This window comes from Besnoitia besnoiti, chromosome XIII (assembly GCF_002563875.1).
Source record: "Besnoitia besnoiti strain Bb-Ger1 chromosome XIII, whole genome shotgun sequence".
NCBI lineage: Eukaryota > Apicomplexa > Conoidasida > Eucoccidiorida > Sarcocystidae > Besnoitia > Besnoitia besnoiti.
Genome location: NC_042368.1, coordinates 279,042 through 295,298, shown reverse-complemented (window position 1 = coordinate 295,298; position 16,257 = coordinate 279,042). Strand labels below are relative to the sequence as shown.

The 16,257-nt window shown below is 58.0% G+C and overlaps 4 protein-coding genes across 4 annotated transcripts; 3 read left to right on the top strand and 1 right to left on the bottom strand.

Annotated features, from left to right (window-relative positions):
* Window positions 1–314: 314 nt before the first annotated feature.
* On the top strand, window positions 315–1,730 carry BESB_030120 (uncharacterized protein; the record flags this gene model as incomplete). The annotated part of the gene is made up of 6 exons (XM_029361680.1): window positions 315–558; window positions 1,047–1,076; window positions 1,192–1,265; window positions 1,321–1,370; window positions 1,427–1,604; window positions 1,668–1,730. 6 exons carry the CDS (start codon window positions 315–317, stop codon window positions 1,728–1,730), a joined length of 639 nt encoding a protein of 212 aa, XP_029215147.1.
* Window positions 1,731–2,833: 1,103 nt separating this feature from the next.
* Window positions 2,834–4,472, top strand: BESB_030110 (uncharacterized protein; the record flags this gene model as incomplete). The annotated part of the gene is made up of 3 exons (XM_029361679.1): window positions 2,834–2,911; window positions 3,490–4,062; window positions 4,299–4,472. The coding sequence occupies 3 exons, from the start codon at window positions 2,834–2,836 to the stop codon at window positions 4,470–4,472; spliced, it is 825 nt and encodes a 274-aa protein (XP_029215146.1).
* Window positions 4,473–5,645: 1,173 nt separating this feature from the next.
* Window positions 5,646–11,092, bottom strand: BESB_030100 (uncharacterized protein; the record flags this gene model as incomplete). Its single annotated transcript, XM_029361678.1, has 6 exons — window positions 5,646–5,751; window positions 5,898–6,563; window positions 6,999–7,304; window positions 7,687–8,271; window positions 8,529–9,064; window positions 9,494–11,092. The coding sequence occupies 6 exons, from the start codon at window positions 11,090–11,092 to the stop codon at window positions 5,646–5,648; spliced, it is 3,798 nt and encodes a 1,265-aa protein (XP_029215145.1).
* A 2,193-nt stretch (window positions 11,093–13,285) lies between these two features.
* On the top strand, window positions 13,286–14,898 carry BESB_030090 (putative small nuclear ribonucleoprotein E; the record flags this gene model as incomplete). Its single annotated transcript, XM_029361677.1, has 3 exons — window positions 13,286–13,342; window positions 14,205–14,294; window positions 14,770–14,898. The coding sequence occupies 3 exons, from the start codon at window positions 13,286–13,288 to the stop codon at window positions 14,896–14,898; spliced, it is 276 nt and encodes a 91-aa protein (XP_029215144.1).
* Between the last annotated feature and the right edge of the window lie 1,359 nt (window positions 14,899–16,257).

Sequence of the window (16,257 nt, the reverse complement as noted above, 5' to 3'; positions counted from 1 at the left end):
CGTAACACGGCACACCGGACGTCTTGACGGGAGGAGACACGTGCAATTGCGGACCTTGCACTGCGCGCTAATCCACAGCATGCACACACCATCGATTTTCGTGGGCGGGCACAGTCGAAGTCTGGCAAGCCTCAGAAACCACCCTGCACCCCGTAGCCAGAGAGGAGCACACCGCCGCGTCTGTATGGCATTGATTCAAGTTGCACCGGGCTCCGATTAATGGTAAACAGATACGTACATAGACAGCTGCAAGGAGCTTTAAGCATGACCACTGCTGAGTCGGTCAATGCTTTCACGGCTCTGAGATGCCACCGATGGGAATTCGACGCCGACTACGCAGTTGTCTTTCCAGCTTCGCGATCGCCATCCGCGTCTCGGTCATTTCACACAAGGCAGTAGCCGAAACTTTCGCCGGTGGCATTCTCGGAGGGAGTTCGAATTCGAGACCACAACCAATTCAGAACGGAGCGAGCGTCTGCACAAGCAGGAAGTTGCCGAGGCGCTTGTGCACTTACAGTGAACGCACAGCAACTTCCTTCGCGGAGGGCACTGGTCAACGTAAGGAAATGCGCTGTATGGACAGTGGCTTGCGATGTCAAGAAGTATGCCGCCCACCCTCGCAGGCGGTGATATCGTCCGGGTCTGCCGTGGAATGCAACACCCTCTGACAAGATGAAGCTGCTGAAATCGGTGGGTCTGGTGTGCACTGCGAGTGCCGTTGCTGGCCGGGCCAGTGGCCTCGCAGTGCGAGGACAGCAAACACAGTTTCCGGAGGGGCAGGCGCTGAACAGTCTGCTGATGACTCTGTTCAATAGAGCTCCTTATAATACATCTGCTGGCCAAATGTCCCGAGTTACGCCAGCGCCACAATTGTAAGCATGACTAACTTGAGAGTATCGTAAACCGAGGAAATGGACGTTTGCAGGGCTATACACCTGTCGAAAGCGAGATTCGACGACTCTATTTCACAGAGTTCAGCGACACCATTCGTTGGTAAAGCGTTCACGAATGATTCTAGAGTATATTACACGTAGTTCTGCTTCCAGACAAGGCTCAAGAAAGTATGGAAAGCTGGCGTAACCGTTTATCGCTCCAACTCACGACGACCGGGTGTATATAGGCATCGACCAATATGCCAGTGAACTGGAACAGGTGAGAGCTGCCCCTATAGAGTATGCGGCAGCACATCAGAGGATTTCTGCTGGCAGATCCGGAGTGCGAGGCGTAGAGTGGCTGATAAACTTGATTCGTTGTATGCGTACGAGGTACGTCGAGAGAGCACACCTGGTATCGTACTCACCATACATATCCATTTACTAGATTCCCACCATACCGGGTGAACAAGGCAGACTAAAAGACTATTTGAGAAAGTAAGAGTAAAATCTCCTCGCCGCATGTTGGACGTTCCCCAGGTCAGCCGCTGCAGCCCTCCGTTCTTGACCCGTTATGGGCCTACGTACAAGACAACTCAAGCAAATCCAGAACACTTCACTGATATTGGAGCGGACAAGAGGGAGATGTCGCCTATTGCCTTGCTGCGTCAAAAGGAGCCTTCTGAAGCGGCAGGCGTTCGCGAAGACGTAGAGGGTTCGACGGTGGTGCTAGTAAGCAACTGCCATTCGAAGTGAGATAGCAACGTCGTATTGCCGAGGGGCCCGCTCTCTCAGGAACGTGGTGATTATGCGTCTCCAACCGATTTGCTTGCTCTTGAAAGCCTGTCGGAGAACTAAGTATCTGCTGCCGAGCTGCAGGGGGAAAAAGGGCTGTCCGGACTTTTAGTGAAGCAATCTGACACACGATCCGTGACGGGCCTCTTTCGGTGCGTCTGCATAACCTATAGACTACCTCGTTACTTTGGATAAAGTATTCAGACTGTCTGTCCTTCTTTGGTAAACTCCTGCATAGAACGCCTTCTTCGAAAATTCGGAAGAATACGCCGAAATATCCCGTGCAAATGGTCGCCGCGGAACTAAATATAGCTTACTCTCAACCGGCAGCATTCCCTGGAAGTCTATGCCTCTCTCAGCAGTGCCGTCTCGGTTTCACTCTACGTAGCGGGAAGCTTCTAGCGGCGCACATGAAAATTCCTGTGGCGCTGATTTGCAGCCAGAGTCCCATGTTCTGCGCTGGTGGACTCCGCGGACGTTCCATGCTGACCGTGATACCGACGTTCGCTGTAATGGGTGTTTTGTTAGCAACGAAACCCGAGACTGCTGAAACGGGTTCCACGTGAGGGGATCTCACCTTGTAATGAGACCTCTCTGGACGCAACCTGTTCCCCCCTTGTGATCACGCCGTGGTCGCTTAGTGGCATTCCCTGCATATTCTTTTCTACGGCGAAGCAGCCGATGCGATTCGTGGAGTGTCACATGTGCAGTCGAGACCACTGCTGCATGCATTTTACGCGATGGAGGCGGACGAAAACCAATGTCAGTTTTTTCGGCCGGCGCCGGAACGAACAGAGCAGAGGTTTCGACCGACACATCCAGCACAAAACCACTGCTGGGGCGCGCCGCGGTCGCTGCCGGCGGTACAGTTGGGTACAGCGCGCTCTCGTGCCTGATCAACAAGGGAGCTCGTACGTAGGGCTTTTGAAACACTGGCGTACACTTTCCGGTGTAGGCGACTCCTGGCTTGTTCACACGAAGGCCAACCTGCAAGGGCGTGCGGATGGATGTATGCATATTGAGGACAGACAGAATGAGAGTGCTGTAATCTACGAGTGCGCTGTGTCCGACCCCGGTCTGCTAATTGCACTGAACTCTCCCGAGCTCCCTTGAGGAAAAAATCTCGATGTCTTACCACTTGAAGTGACTCCCTGTTCTTCAAAACAATGTACACGCCTATAACAATGGAGAAACCCAGCGCTTATGTCATCATAATCCCGTTGCTTCTTTGTTACAGCCTGCAGGTACACCATGGCGCATGGGCTCAAAGGAACTTCAGGAACCGCGGAGCATCCGTTCCTGCTTCTTCATTCATGAACAGCAGCAGTTACACGTCATTCCGTGGCGGTGCGACCGAGTCGTTTACACCATCGTACTCCAGTTTTGGCTCGAGCAGTGGTTTCAGCTCCTATTCGCCTGTCAGTGCAGGTAGCAGCTCCTTCTACACCGGTGGAAGTTCTGCGTACACACCGTATTCCCAAGGGAGCTTCTTCTCATCTTCCGGCGTTGTCAGCTCTGCTTCATCGCTTCCGATAAGCCAGCCAACGGAGGTTCCGCACATGAATCTGGGCTCCACACCGGTCAGTGGATACTTTCCAACCGGCACCTCTATGAGCAACAGCTTTGGGACATCCTACAGCGGCTCTTCCAGTGGCACCGGAAGACGAGGAAGAAACAGCGGGTCATCCGTGATGTCAAGTGACATGCCGTCTTCCGTCGTCGGCAGCAACACCTTCCTTCCCTCTGCGGGTTCTTTCTCCTCCGTCAGCGGCGATGACTTCGGCACTTCTTATGTCCCCCACAGCGGGAACTCCTTCTCCAGCGGGACACCTACGACCATGATGCCATCTGGTTCTGCATCGTTTTCTACACCATTTTCGGGGGAATAATGCGTACAACCGGAGGCACTGAATTCGCGTCTTCCTACCAGCCAGACGTGCTCAGCAGTGGAAGAGAGTTCTCATCATTTGCGGAGTCGCTAGCCAGCCCGACAGAACCGTTTGCGACTGCAGAAGACACGCCGACGCAAGGGAGGGGAGGGAGATCGCGGCGTCGAGGCGGGTCTTCGTCCACGCCAGTGAGTATGACGGCGCCAGGTTCGCCAGAATTCGGCGCCTCGCTCAGCAGCCCAACCAGCGGAACGACAACGTCCACGACAACCGTATCACCCACTTACGCAAGCTCGTCAGACAACGGTAGCATTGATGACATCGCTCGAGAAATGCCAGGGGATGTCATCGTCGAGGAGAGAGACGGCGAGTATATATATTTCTTCATCGAAGAGGACGGCCGGCGCACGCAACTCGAAAACGCGCCACCGCTAGAACAGATGGAGCCCGACAGCTTTTTCACTGAGCAATACTTGCTCGACAAACCGATAAAACTACTTGATCAGGTAAGTGTGCACGAATATGATGCCTCCCCGCCTCCGCTTTGTTCTGAGTTCCCCAATTCGGTTCTCCCAATTCGGTTCTCTTCTGTGGCTCTCTGCGGTGCTGCACCCTAGAGATTTCGCGCTTCCTGAAACAGTCGCGCATGTGCGTGCTTTCTACCTGAACTGCGCATCTATACACTTCAAGGGGTTCTTTCTTTTCTGCGGCATGCCACTTGAAATTTGTGCGATGCCGTCAGGAACAGCAAGAGAAGCTGTATAAGGCAAGAATGGAGAAGCCAACCACCTCTACGCGAATAAGCGTGACACGCCCGACAGGTGAAACCGACACTGTACCAACGAGAGAGGAGCGGAGAGAGGGAGTTGGCGTTATGGCCCTGCCGCCTCGGCAGCAGGAGCTCGGCCTGCTTTGATCAACGTGACTAGTTAGCCCACGCTTTTCCGCGGTCGGTATGATGCCAGCGTTGCTGCTTGACGTGGCCCCATGCGCCTTCGAAAAACGAGGCGCACTGCATGCGGTGAGAGATGTCGCGCTTCATCGCTCAGGTCTCACAAGGTGGGAAATCTGTCGAGAACGCAGGTTTTAGAGTCTGAGTGCGTGGCGACATGTTGAAGAAACTGAAGGTATACTATCAAGAGTTCGTGGTCCTCCGGGACAGGAAGACAGCCTTTGACTCTGTATCGTCATAAAATGAGGCCGTATTTTATGCTTGGGGAAACGTCTTTTCAGCTACACCCAGGCCACTTACGTGGCCGTCTGACACCACCTCAAATAGCCTCCCAGCGGCCACGGTTCGCCCTCCGCCTTCGCCGGAGATAGCTCTCAGAGTCACACGCGTGAACACGCAGGTTGCACGCGGCGGATTCGAATTGTTAGAAACAGCCAACGTGTTTTTTACGCTACTCGAGGTGACTCGCGGCACTGGAGAGCCGTTCCTCCTCTCTTTTGGGGCAGAGCCTGGATCTATAGCACGTCCTTCGCTGCTGATTCGTTGCAACCCGTGCGCGGGAGGGAGCGGCAACTGTGTCGCCAGCGTAGCGGGGCTGGCGCCGGCAGAATTGCCTTGAAGGGAAACCACCAGACGCCTTCGCAGTCACTGCAGCCGCTTGAGAGCAAAGCCCCGAGAGGCACAGAGATAGGGACGATACAGGAAACGAAGACTGCAGCGTAGCGCGCGAGCCCACTGGAGTTCACTCGCGGACGGCGGCGGCTTCAAACGGGTGCATCTTTTGACACGCACAGAGCGCAGCCGAGCCCTTTCGAGAGTTTAGGATCGGAACAGGAAGTCCCATTAGAGTGCGACATTGGTAGAGAAAGAAGACTGCACAAGGATAGGAAAGTGACAACCGAAAGAGTGAAGGCCAGGAGCCACAGGGAGCGAAAGCGGCCACTTGATACATGCACCACTGAGAGTGTGCCTGCCGCCCCAGTCGAAAACGTTCAGAAGAAGACTGCCCTGAGGGAACCGCGGCGAAGCTCGAGATCCTGTCTACATCTCACCCGAATTCCGGCGACTGCAGCTTCACTGGACGACCCTCAGCTGTGCACTCCAGGCGCTGGCTTCAGTTCTTCTTCCTATTGGTCTTCAACAAAGAGCACGGAGATGAATGATTCCCGCAGCCCCGCCGTAGACGGCCAATGGACGCTGGCCAAAGTACCGCGAATTCCGGTACGGGCACACGCTGACGATTCTGGCGGACACACCCACGCACGCGCAACAGGCAGAAAACCCCACACTTCGCTACGGACGCCGCGCAGAGTCGATCGGCTTGGCTACAGCTCTGCAAAACATTTAGGCACACTAAAACCTGAAGAGTCCTCGTGCGCGTCCACTCACCGGTGCAGAGCGAGAATGCGTTCATCCTCGGGCTTCCAGCGAATTTCCTCCTCGCCTTCTTCATCCCTGCGCGCTTGTGGCTGCTGCAGCCCACTGGCCTCCTGCGGCTGGGAGGCAGTTTTCCCCGCGTCGCCCACGCCGCCCGCCTGTTTCCAAGCGTCACTCCCGCGGCTCGCGGCCGGAGCCTGCGAAGGCTCCGCGGCGTCCGTCTCGCGCGCCGCACCCTCCTCTTCGCGGAAAATCTCAACGAGCAGACCGCTGGCCGCCAGCCGCTTCACCTGCCGCGTCTGCTGCGCCGCGAAGCGCGCCGCCACGTGCCGGAACAGCGAGCGGAACGAGGGATCCTCGCGACCCTCGGGCCCCGGGGCGCAGGATGCGGAAACGCCTGCGACGTTGTCGGCAGAGCCTTGCTGCGTATGCCCGCTGGTCGCACAGGGGGGAGACGCCGGCGCAGAAAGCCCGTCTTCCAGTTCTGGCGAAGCCCCGCAGGCTGACGGTGGACGAAGAGTTCCGTCCGCAGATGGCGCCGCCCCTGTCTGCTCCAGCAACAGCTTGCGGTGTTCAGACACCAGACGCTGCTCGCGGCTTCCAGGGAGCGTCCACCGCACCAGGTCGGCCGAGTCGAACACACGCTGCTCCAGCAAGCTCAAGCTTCCCGACACAAAACTGCACGCGTGGACAGGCGCAGCAGACGACGCAAAAGAAGAAAATAAGGGAACGCTCGCAAACGCCGAATGCGACGAATCTCGAGAGCGCCTAAGTAGCGCACAACCGGCAACCGCGCAATTGATATAGGCGTATCTAAACATGTACATGCACCCATGCAAGAGTTTGCCTTCCGGCCACCGGTTGCTGGAGAAGGGGGCACCTGTCCCCGATGAGATTCCGCGCGTGTCTCCGTATGCTGGAAGTGAGTCGCTCTCTCAGGCGCCCGCGGCGACTTCGCGGGACGCCCCGGGGGCTGCGACCCCTCTGTTGAGGCAAGCAGACCGCACCTGAGCCGCGGCGAACGCAGCTCGGCTGGCTTCAAACGCGTCTGGCGGCGCAGCACGGCAGGCCCGACTAGACACGCCTCGCCGAATCTCTGTCACTCTCGCCTACCTGCCGTCATCGAAGACGAATAGCCCAAGGTGCCCGCAGACGCTTGTGCTCCAGCAGCAGCGGTCGACGGCAGCGGCATCCTTAGCGGCGCGCTCGCGTTGCTTCCGCTCCTCCTCGTGCAGCTTCGGCGCACCGCCGGCGCCAGGCCCCCCCCCGCGACCGCCGCGGGCCTTCGCGGCGGCGCTCGGCCGGCCGCGGGGCGCCTTGGGCGCGGGCTCCAGCGACGCCAGCATGAGGGCGGGGAGAACTTGCTTCAGCGGCAGCTGCGTCGCCTGCGGCTTCTGCAGATTGACAACGACTGCGTTCCTGAGCATCCGCGAGCGGCAGGCGACAGACACAGCCGCGACGTGTGACGCGCGCCGTGCCGTCGGCAACGGGCCTCCCCTCAGCCACCTCGAAGCTTCCTCGCATGCTCCATTCGCGCCGCACACAGGCCCCCCATGTGCATCGAGCTGCCGTAAGAGAGATCTGCGCTTTTCGACCCACCCCACCCGCGCTGCAGACAGATGCTACGCATCCTTCTAGGATACGTCCTACGACCCCAGGCACCCAGAAACGAGATAAGTGGCGCGCTCAACAGACGCGAAAAACGCTGCGTGCGCGCGAGTGGGGGCCCGGCGGCAGTCCAGTTTCGGCTGCGGAGATATTAACAACACAGCGATCACAGCTAGGCCATGGGACTTCTTACGTCGCGGCGACGGTCGCGTATCTGCCGATGGGGCTCCAGGCGATGTCGTGGATTTCCCTGCCGCTCACGCATCCGCTTTTGGCCTCGATCGGGGGTAGCAGCCCCGGGGCCGCCTCGGCAGCCGCCCCCCCGGAACCCGCACCCGCGGCGACCTGGCGAAGGTTGACGAGCACCACGCTGTTGTTGCTGCTGCTGTCGTCGCCGCCCGAGGCGGCGGAGACGGCGAGGAGACTCGAGTCCGCCGCTGGAAGAAACGCGCAGGCGCGGAGGTGGGCCGAGGGCGCCACGACCGCTGCGGCGGCCCAAACGCATTGCGGGCGCTCCCCCGTGGTGCAGGGCGAAGCGAAGAAGGAAAACACAAACAGCATCCCGCCCTCGCTCCCGGCGACCAGCCGAAGAGGAGCGGCTTCGTAAGGCAACCCCCAGGCGGATGCGCCCGGCGCCTGCGCCGGACGCGCAGACCCCGGGGCGGAGGCAGCGAGCGGCGGCGGCGCCGCGGCCACGCAGAAGAACGGCATCGAGGGCGAGGGGGGCCGCGGGACGTCGGGGTGCCGAAAGCTCCACACGGGCGGCAGAAAGAAGCACCTGCGACGAGAAAGCAACGCAAATCTCTGCGCTGTGGGAGGGGGCCACGTTCTTTAGCGTTTAGGATTCAGGGTACACATATATCTTCGCCTTTAGCCTGATGTAGTCATACATATAAATACACACATAAATACATAAATATTAGCTGCGCCTGTGTGTGCGTAAGCTGCCTGATTTGTCGGCAGCCATCGTCTCCCGTGGCAGTTTAGGCCGCCGCACCGTCGGCCGCAGTTCCCCTCAGCCCTAAAGACACGTACCGCGCCGCCCGTCTCGCGAAGAGCGTCTCTGTCGTCTCGCGGCAGACGCCTGAGAGGCCTTTCGCGTCGTCTTCGCTCTCGTCTTCCGCTTCCTCGTCGGACTCTGGGTCGACGAAGGGCGCGAGGGGGACAGACCAAATGCGGAGGGAGTCGTCCGCGAAGGCGCCTGCGAGAAGCCCCACCCGCGACGCAAAGAGCAGCTTCTCAGGGTTGTCCTCTCGCAGCCCCGGTCGCCGCGTCTCTGGCTCTACGTTTGATGCGCCGCGAGTCGAATCCTCGCGCGTCTCCGCGCCCTCCATGCCCTCCGCGCCGTCGGCGGACTCTGTCTTCACACTGGGCGCGATCGTCGCGCCTGCAGCCTCAGCCAGTCCGTCCGCGCGAGCGTCGGCCCTCGCGGCCTCGCGCGGCCGCCTCGTTGCCTCTCGGCCTATCTCTGCCTGTCTCCTTGTCTCCGCGCCCGCAGAGCCGGCGGCGGGCGGCCGGCGCAGGTCGCGCGCAGAGGCCCCGACCCACTGGAGAGAGCGGCAGGAGCCTCCCTGCGCAGCGAACGCACCACAGACGCAACGCCGGTGAAGCTGCTCTCGACTCCCAAGGCGAAAGGCATTCATGCAGGGAGCCCTACCGACGCGCAAGCGCCTCGCATGCCTCCACGCAAAAGCGAGCCTCGCCTCATATACCACAGCGGGACATGCGCGTGTGGAGACGAGGCACATGAGCACGCGGAGGTGGGAGGCGGTCAGGCGCGACTTCGCGGCAGGCTGCAGTGGAGAGCCTCGCGTCTCTGCCGATGCACGCCTCCCTGCAGAATGCCGTGCGAGAATTTGACGAATCAGAGCGTGCAACACGCGACGACAGAGGCCCTGCAGGCTGGCAGCCCCACGCAAGTGCCGCCTGATGACGGCAGACTCGACAAAGAGAGTTGGAGATGCGCAAACAGTCTAGAATTCGCGACCCAGGAGACGTACCGAGTGCAAAATGCCGAGGGCGAAGCGCGGCCGGCGCCGCGGATCGCTCGACACGCGCCATAGTTGAATCATGCCGAGGCTCTTCTCCGCTCCGAGACGCGTTTCTGGGCCCCCTCTCGCCCCGGGGTCCCCCGACGCGGCTCCCTCCGTCGCGAGTGCTGACTCCGCCTCTTCACTCGGCCGCCACCCGTTTTCCTCGCCGCCTCCTTCGCCAACGCCGAGGCCGCCAAGGCACGAAAGCAGCGCCGCACGCCCGTGGACGCCCACTGCGAGCACCACGAAGCCTTCGTCGTCCGCGCCGGCAGCCGACACGCACGCAGCGCCGCCCCCCGGCAGCTCTTCGCAGACGGCGAGCGTCCACACACTGCTGCCTGCGTTCAGGAAGCAGTCGCGCCAGGGCGCGGCGGAGCCTGCGCCGCCACGGGGATCATCTCGGCGCGCGAGCGAAGAAAGCGGGCTCGGCTGCACACTCTGCAAAGGCCTCACCAAGCACAAGGCGTAGCGCCGCGTCTCCTCCTCGAGACTGCCCCCCTCGCAGCCGCCCTCGCAGCCGGTGTCTCCCCCTCTCGACGCGCCTTTCTCGCGCGGCCTCTTCAGCAAGAGGGGAATCGCCTCGCGTCGGATCAGCCTGAGCAGCGCGCGTCTGCAGCGTTGCTCAGGCTGCTCCCCCCCGTCCCGCCGTGCGAGGTCGTCTTCGCCGCCGCCTGCGTCCTCACTGCGGAGGAACCTGCCTTGGTATCGCTTGCCAAAAGTCGGCGCGGAAGGGCTTCCTGTGCGCGGCTTCGCGTGCGTAGACGCCGGCGCAGAAAGCGGGGGACGGCCCTCCACAAGCGCCGCAGCGGCTTCTGCAGAGAGCCGCGCGTGCAGCGCCTCGACAGCCTGGGCGCGGACCGAAAAAGGCGCGACACTCGCGCCTCTGCGGCACTTGCGACGGCCTTCGTTCTCCCCCTCCGCTTCGTCTTCTTCTCCCTCGGCTCTTTCTTCCGCCTCGCTCTCGCTTGCGTCGCCGTCGCCCGCGGCGCGCGCAGTCTCTAAAGGACTCTGCGCGTCGCGGAATCTCGGCGTCGCGGCGGAAAATAGTGAAGGATCGAGAAAGTCGGGCAGTTGCCGCAGATATCGCAGCGCATGTCGCAGCGGGGTCCGCTGCACACCCGCGGCTCCTTCGCCGGGGACTGCCCCCGACGCGACACGCGCTTTCTTTCGCCGCTTGGAGGCGAGCGACTGATCTGCGTCGCTGTTGGTCAGCAGAAGCAGCAGGTCTCCGCCTGGGGCGGCGGGTGTCTCTCCCTCCACGAAGGCGCGAAGCGCCGGCGTTTTATCTCCCGCTTCGCTGGCGGCGGGGTGCTCTGCAGCGTCGTCACCGTCGTCGCTCCGCGCCGTGTGTCTCTCTGGGCTGCCTGCCGTCGACGCGTCTCGTTCGCCTCGCCTCCTTTTTCCGCCGTCGACAGCCGGTGGAGGCGTCTGCGGGCGCCCGAAAGCGGAGTTTTGTTCGGGTTCAACAACCAAGTCTGCGCGTTTCGGAGAAGAGGCCCGCGCGGCTCCACGCCCCCTCGACGCGCCGCAGCCGGGCCTGCCGCGACCTCGTCTTTCCCCGCGCATGCTTGGCGCTGCGTCTCCGCTGGAAAAGGGCTGCCCTGTTTCGCTTCCTCCACAGGCGCCCCGCCCCTCCTGCGGCGGCCAGGTCCTTTCTTGCTCGCGCGGGTTCACCGTCCTTCCTTCTTCCCGCTGCCGCGCGTAGAGCCTCTGTGCAGACGCCAGAGGAGAGAAGAAGAGGCCGTAGAGCGGCGCGAGCGCGCGGAGAGAAGCCCAACGACCAGGAGGCTGCCTCGTTTAATCCGCGTATAAAAAAACACTGCGACTCGAGGGTTTGTGCGCAGATGCGCCAAGCTCCGCGGCCTCCAGAGAGATCCTCTAGACTGGAGTGGACCTTCTGCGTCTCTGCACTGAAAGACTTGCGCATCTGCGAACGCACACACGTGTGTATATGCACGGTGGTGGAGGACAGGGTCACTGTTTTCCGCCGGTACCGCGGGCGAGAAGGCGAGACGCTGCCGCAGGGTTGGAAAGAGCAAGGCTACAATTTACATTCGTTTCCTCCTCTCGAGAGAGGCGTTGAGGAGCGACCACTGAATGAAGAAAGGAACTTGCGGTTGTGGCGGGAAAACTTGCGCGGAGAGCGCATCGACTCCACAGGCATGCGAGTGCCGCCTCGAGAGGCAAGATTAAGGTGTCTGTACAGCTGAACTTCGCTGAAAGAAATAGGCTATTTCAAGTTAAACTACCGAGTATGGAACGAACTTCACTCCGCTTTGGTACGGGAGTGAGATAACGCCACACCGCCGGCGGCAGATTCACGCAAATGCTTCGATTCTGTCGTTGCGACGCTGGCGCCAAGCGCTGGCGTGTGTCGGCGCGCTTGACTCGCTGCGGCTTTCGATGAGGCCAGCAAAGGCGCGTCTTCTAGCCCCCAGTCTTCGGCATATCACGAAGCAGACTCGAGCTCCTCAGCCCTGAAATGAAAAAGTGGAAAAGAGGAGCATTTTCGCCCGAGGCTGCGTCCTATGCAGCTGTGTCAACATGCGGGACGGCTGCCTCAGGTCAAGTGGCGAACTCGCGGAAAAGCCACGCGACTCGACACCGAGAACTTCACCTCTCCAAATGAGGTGCTGACCTACGAGGTAAGAATCGTTGGGTCAGTGGAAGCTGCTTTAAAGGGAATTTTATATGTATGCATCTCATGTCATGTGTGCATATATATGGGCGTGTATGTGCACGCCTCTAGCCGGCGCACCCATTCGCGTATACATGTGAGTGTAGATGCAAACGCTTGCCTATCTTTGCGGAAAGCGCTCCGACAATCCACGGGAGGGACAGCGTTTTGAGGCTTTTCAGCTCAGCACTCGAGAGCCGGGGATGAATCGTTGCCCCGTGAGCAGGGGCCGTATAGGGAGCGCCGCAGCGCGAAAGTTGCTCTCTGGCACATGCACTCAAGCCATGCGACTTTTCGCAGGTTCGAGAGGCGCGACTGCAGACTCCCCCGCGAGGAAACCGCGCACAACCACGCGTTTGGCGACGACAGCGGCGGACAAAACGCCTCGCGAGGTTGGCACGAGGTGTAGGTACACCAGGATGAAGTCTAAGGAGAGCCTTTCTGACTAAAGCGCGGTCTTTCCAGAAGAATTTCGGTGAGGGCGTTCTCATGTTTTTCGCGATCTTCTCGCGCGAGCCCCGACCTCCTCCTGCCTAGCTCCTCTCCAGCCTTATACAAGAGAGCCACGCCGAAGGAATCTCTTTTCTTTCTGGAACTTCTCGTTTGGTCTTTCAGAGTGATCTTCGCTGGGAAAGTGCCTGAGTTTGCGCCATTGTCTTTGCAAGCTCAAGTTCCACTACCCCCCTTTGCTTCTCTTATTCGTCTCCTGCTGAGGTGGGGCCTGCCTCCCGTCGCCCGTTCGCAGAACTCTGTCGTCGTTCTCTTTTCGCGGTTCTGCGCTTCGCTACTCTTCTCTGTCTATATGTTTACGCCCCCCCGTTTCGTTTTCTCGCCATCGCTTTGTGTTAGTTTCTTTTCTTCGCGTGTTCGCGCCTCGCCGCAGCGTCAGTCTGCCTCCCGTTGTTTAGCACAGCCCCGCTTCGCGCTCGAGTCAACCCGCGCATCGAAAGACGGGTGACCGGTTCATCGTTCTCGACTGAGCCTGATTTATTGGGTTTCCGCGGAGTGTCGGCGCGCCTTCCTCTCGCCCTTACTCGTTTTTCTCAGCCTGACGGCACCAATCGCCTCCTCGTGTCGCTAAGATGTCGGGGGCCGTGATGTCCAACAAGAAGCTCCAGAAGATTATGACTCAGCCGATTGTAAGTTTCTCAGGACAGACGAGGCCGAGGGAGTGCTCACTTGAGTTTTCCCTCTGCGTCTTTCGAGGATTCAAAGTCCTGCTGACCACCACTAGCTCACACTCCCTCCTCTCATTGTTCACGTACATATATACGTATATATGCATAAATATATATATATATATATATATATATATATATATGTATAAATATGCATTTGTGCATATATATGTATAAGGGTGTCTTGTCTTGCTCTTTCGATGCCAGTATATATACATCTTCAAATCCTTTTGCGTGTGGGCGACTGCTTCTTCCAAGACGCACTCACGCTTTCGGAGCCTGCGCCATGCGTGCGCGGCTCTCTCTCTGCCTTTCTCGTGTGTTTGAATCATCCGCCTGTCTCACCCAGGAGGTAGCTTTTGTCGGATTTTAGAGAACTGCGTTTTCCTGCCCTGTGTGCGCTTTGCATGGGCCTCTCGCTGCGTTCTTGTCGTCCTCAAAGTTTCTGTCTTGCATCAGGTCGTCCGCCGTGGCAGGAAATTTCTAGATTTTCACTCGTCTCTGTGTGTTTGTTCTTCTATACTACTTCTGCGGTATTCCTGCTCGTATGACCTTTCGCTGTCTCCGCTCCGTATATCGGAGTCGCCTGTTGTTGCCTCTTCTTCGAAGCATGTCTTTCAACTCCCTAGTAATCTGAAGCTCACAGCGCTAGGGAGTTGAAATAAGGCGCATGCGCGGCGGAAAAGGAGGAAGGATGTCGAGAGTGCCCCAGAACGTCTCGCGCGGTGTCTGTTTTCTTCTGCCTTCTCGTGATGTGGTGGGGTGGCCGTGAACAGATTTTAGCCTCATTCGACAGGCGTGTGTGACCGTTTTTTTCCTTTAGAACCTGATTTTCAGGTTTTTCACGCAGCGCATGAGAGTCCAGATCTGGCTGTACGAACAGCCCGACTTGCGCATCGAAGGCCGTATCATGGTGAGAAGAACAGAGAAGAAGAGAAGAATGAGAATAATAGAAATGCCTCTGAAGACAGAAGATCGCGTCCCCGCGACGCGAGACGCTAGCCAGGAAGTGTCTAGGCACGCGTCATATATATATATATATATATATATATATGGATATGCATCTGCATGCGCATTTATTATATATGTATATATATATGCAATATGCAGATATACGTGTATATATATATATATATATATATATGTATATATATCGCATGTTTATGTGGAGTGGTACGTCGCAGATGGGGAGGTGGGTGACTGGTAAGTGCTTTTTTCAAGGAGTTCAGAGGAAGACACACTTTGCAGAGCGCGAGCGCTTGCCGATGGCTGCTAAACCTTCACTCTGCATATCTGCGGCATCTGTACGTGCGTTTCTGGAGGATTATCCACGTTTTGTCGACATATTTTGCACGCGGTTGGCGCGGGGTGTGTTTCACACTTCGCAGGGTTTCGATGAGTACATGAACATGGTGCTGGACGACGCAGAGGAAGTCTACTTGAAGAAGCGCACGCGCATTCCGGTCGGGCGCATTCTGCTCAAGGGGGAGAATATCACCCTCATCACTGCCACCTAAAGGCGATCTGACTCTCGCCAACGCTTCGACTCGAGCGAGGCGCGCCGTGACGCGAGCGTGAAAGGAAAAAAGACGACGGCGGGGCGAGCCACAGGGCCGCGGCGCGCGGTTCAGCGTCGCGTGCGTGCGTTTCAGCTCTCGAAGTTCTCAAGGTTTCGTCTCGCGTGCGTGGCTCGGGGGTTGCCACTGCCGTCTCTCCGCATGCGTGATGAATGCCCGCAGTCTCGCGGGTTACACCAAGTCGGGAAAAAAATCCAGTTAAGCGTTTCTCGTTGTCTCCCTGGCGCCTCTGAAATGGAGCAAACCCGAATCCAGGCCGAGGCACGCGAATCGGTGCACATCGCCCTGCTCGCGTGGTTTTTGGAGCTCGAATCAGACGAAAGTTTCCCGCGGAGGCACTCCCATTCACAGATAGACTCCATTCTTGAGGCGCTTTGTGCGAATTCACACGGACCAGGAGAACTCGTTCCCGCGCACGCATCACACACGTAGACATATATGTGTATATATGTATGTCAAATCATATATCATATAATATCGTACCATACCATACATATATATATATATATATGTAGTTGCATATATATATATATATATATATATGTATGTATGTAGTTGATTTAGTAGCATCCGCTGTGGGATGGCGCACACACACGCTGTGCGGCTGGCTGCGTAGCCCGCGTGGGCCACGTTTTCTCGTCCGTCGTCGCCTGCAGTGGCGAGAGGGGCTGAATAAGAGCCGCGGCGCTCGCGTCCGCGTTTCTGGACTCGCAAAATTCGCACTCACACATTCGCTCTCGCACGATGCAGCGGATAGCTTGGTCTCCACCAAAAGCGACGCCGGAGGGACGGCAGGAGCCCGCTGGAGCCGAGCGGCCAGCGCGGCGAACGGTTTCCCGTGTAAATACGCAGATATAGATGCCGTATACATATGTACATATATACACACTACATATATGTAGATACACTATACATATGTATATATGATACTCTCTACATATGTATATATGATTACACTCTACATATGTATATATATGAAGATAAATACGTACATACATACATGTACATTGTATAAACCTATATTTTGCTGGACACCCTCGAGCTTCTGAACGCATACACTGCACGAAGGTACACCCTAACAAGAGGGAAGGTGGGGGTGACTTCGTGCAACTGATGGATCAACCCATATATATATATATATATGTTTATTTTTGAGATGCCTGCACATATGCATGATTGTACGCGAATACGTAGGAGTAAGGTCAGAGCATGAGGTACCTCGGCCCCTGTAAGGTTCGTTGAGGGCACCACGTGGAGCGCATAACGTATCCTTTTTTCCACGCTTGCAGCACACATTAC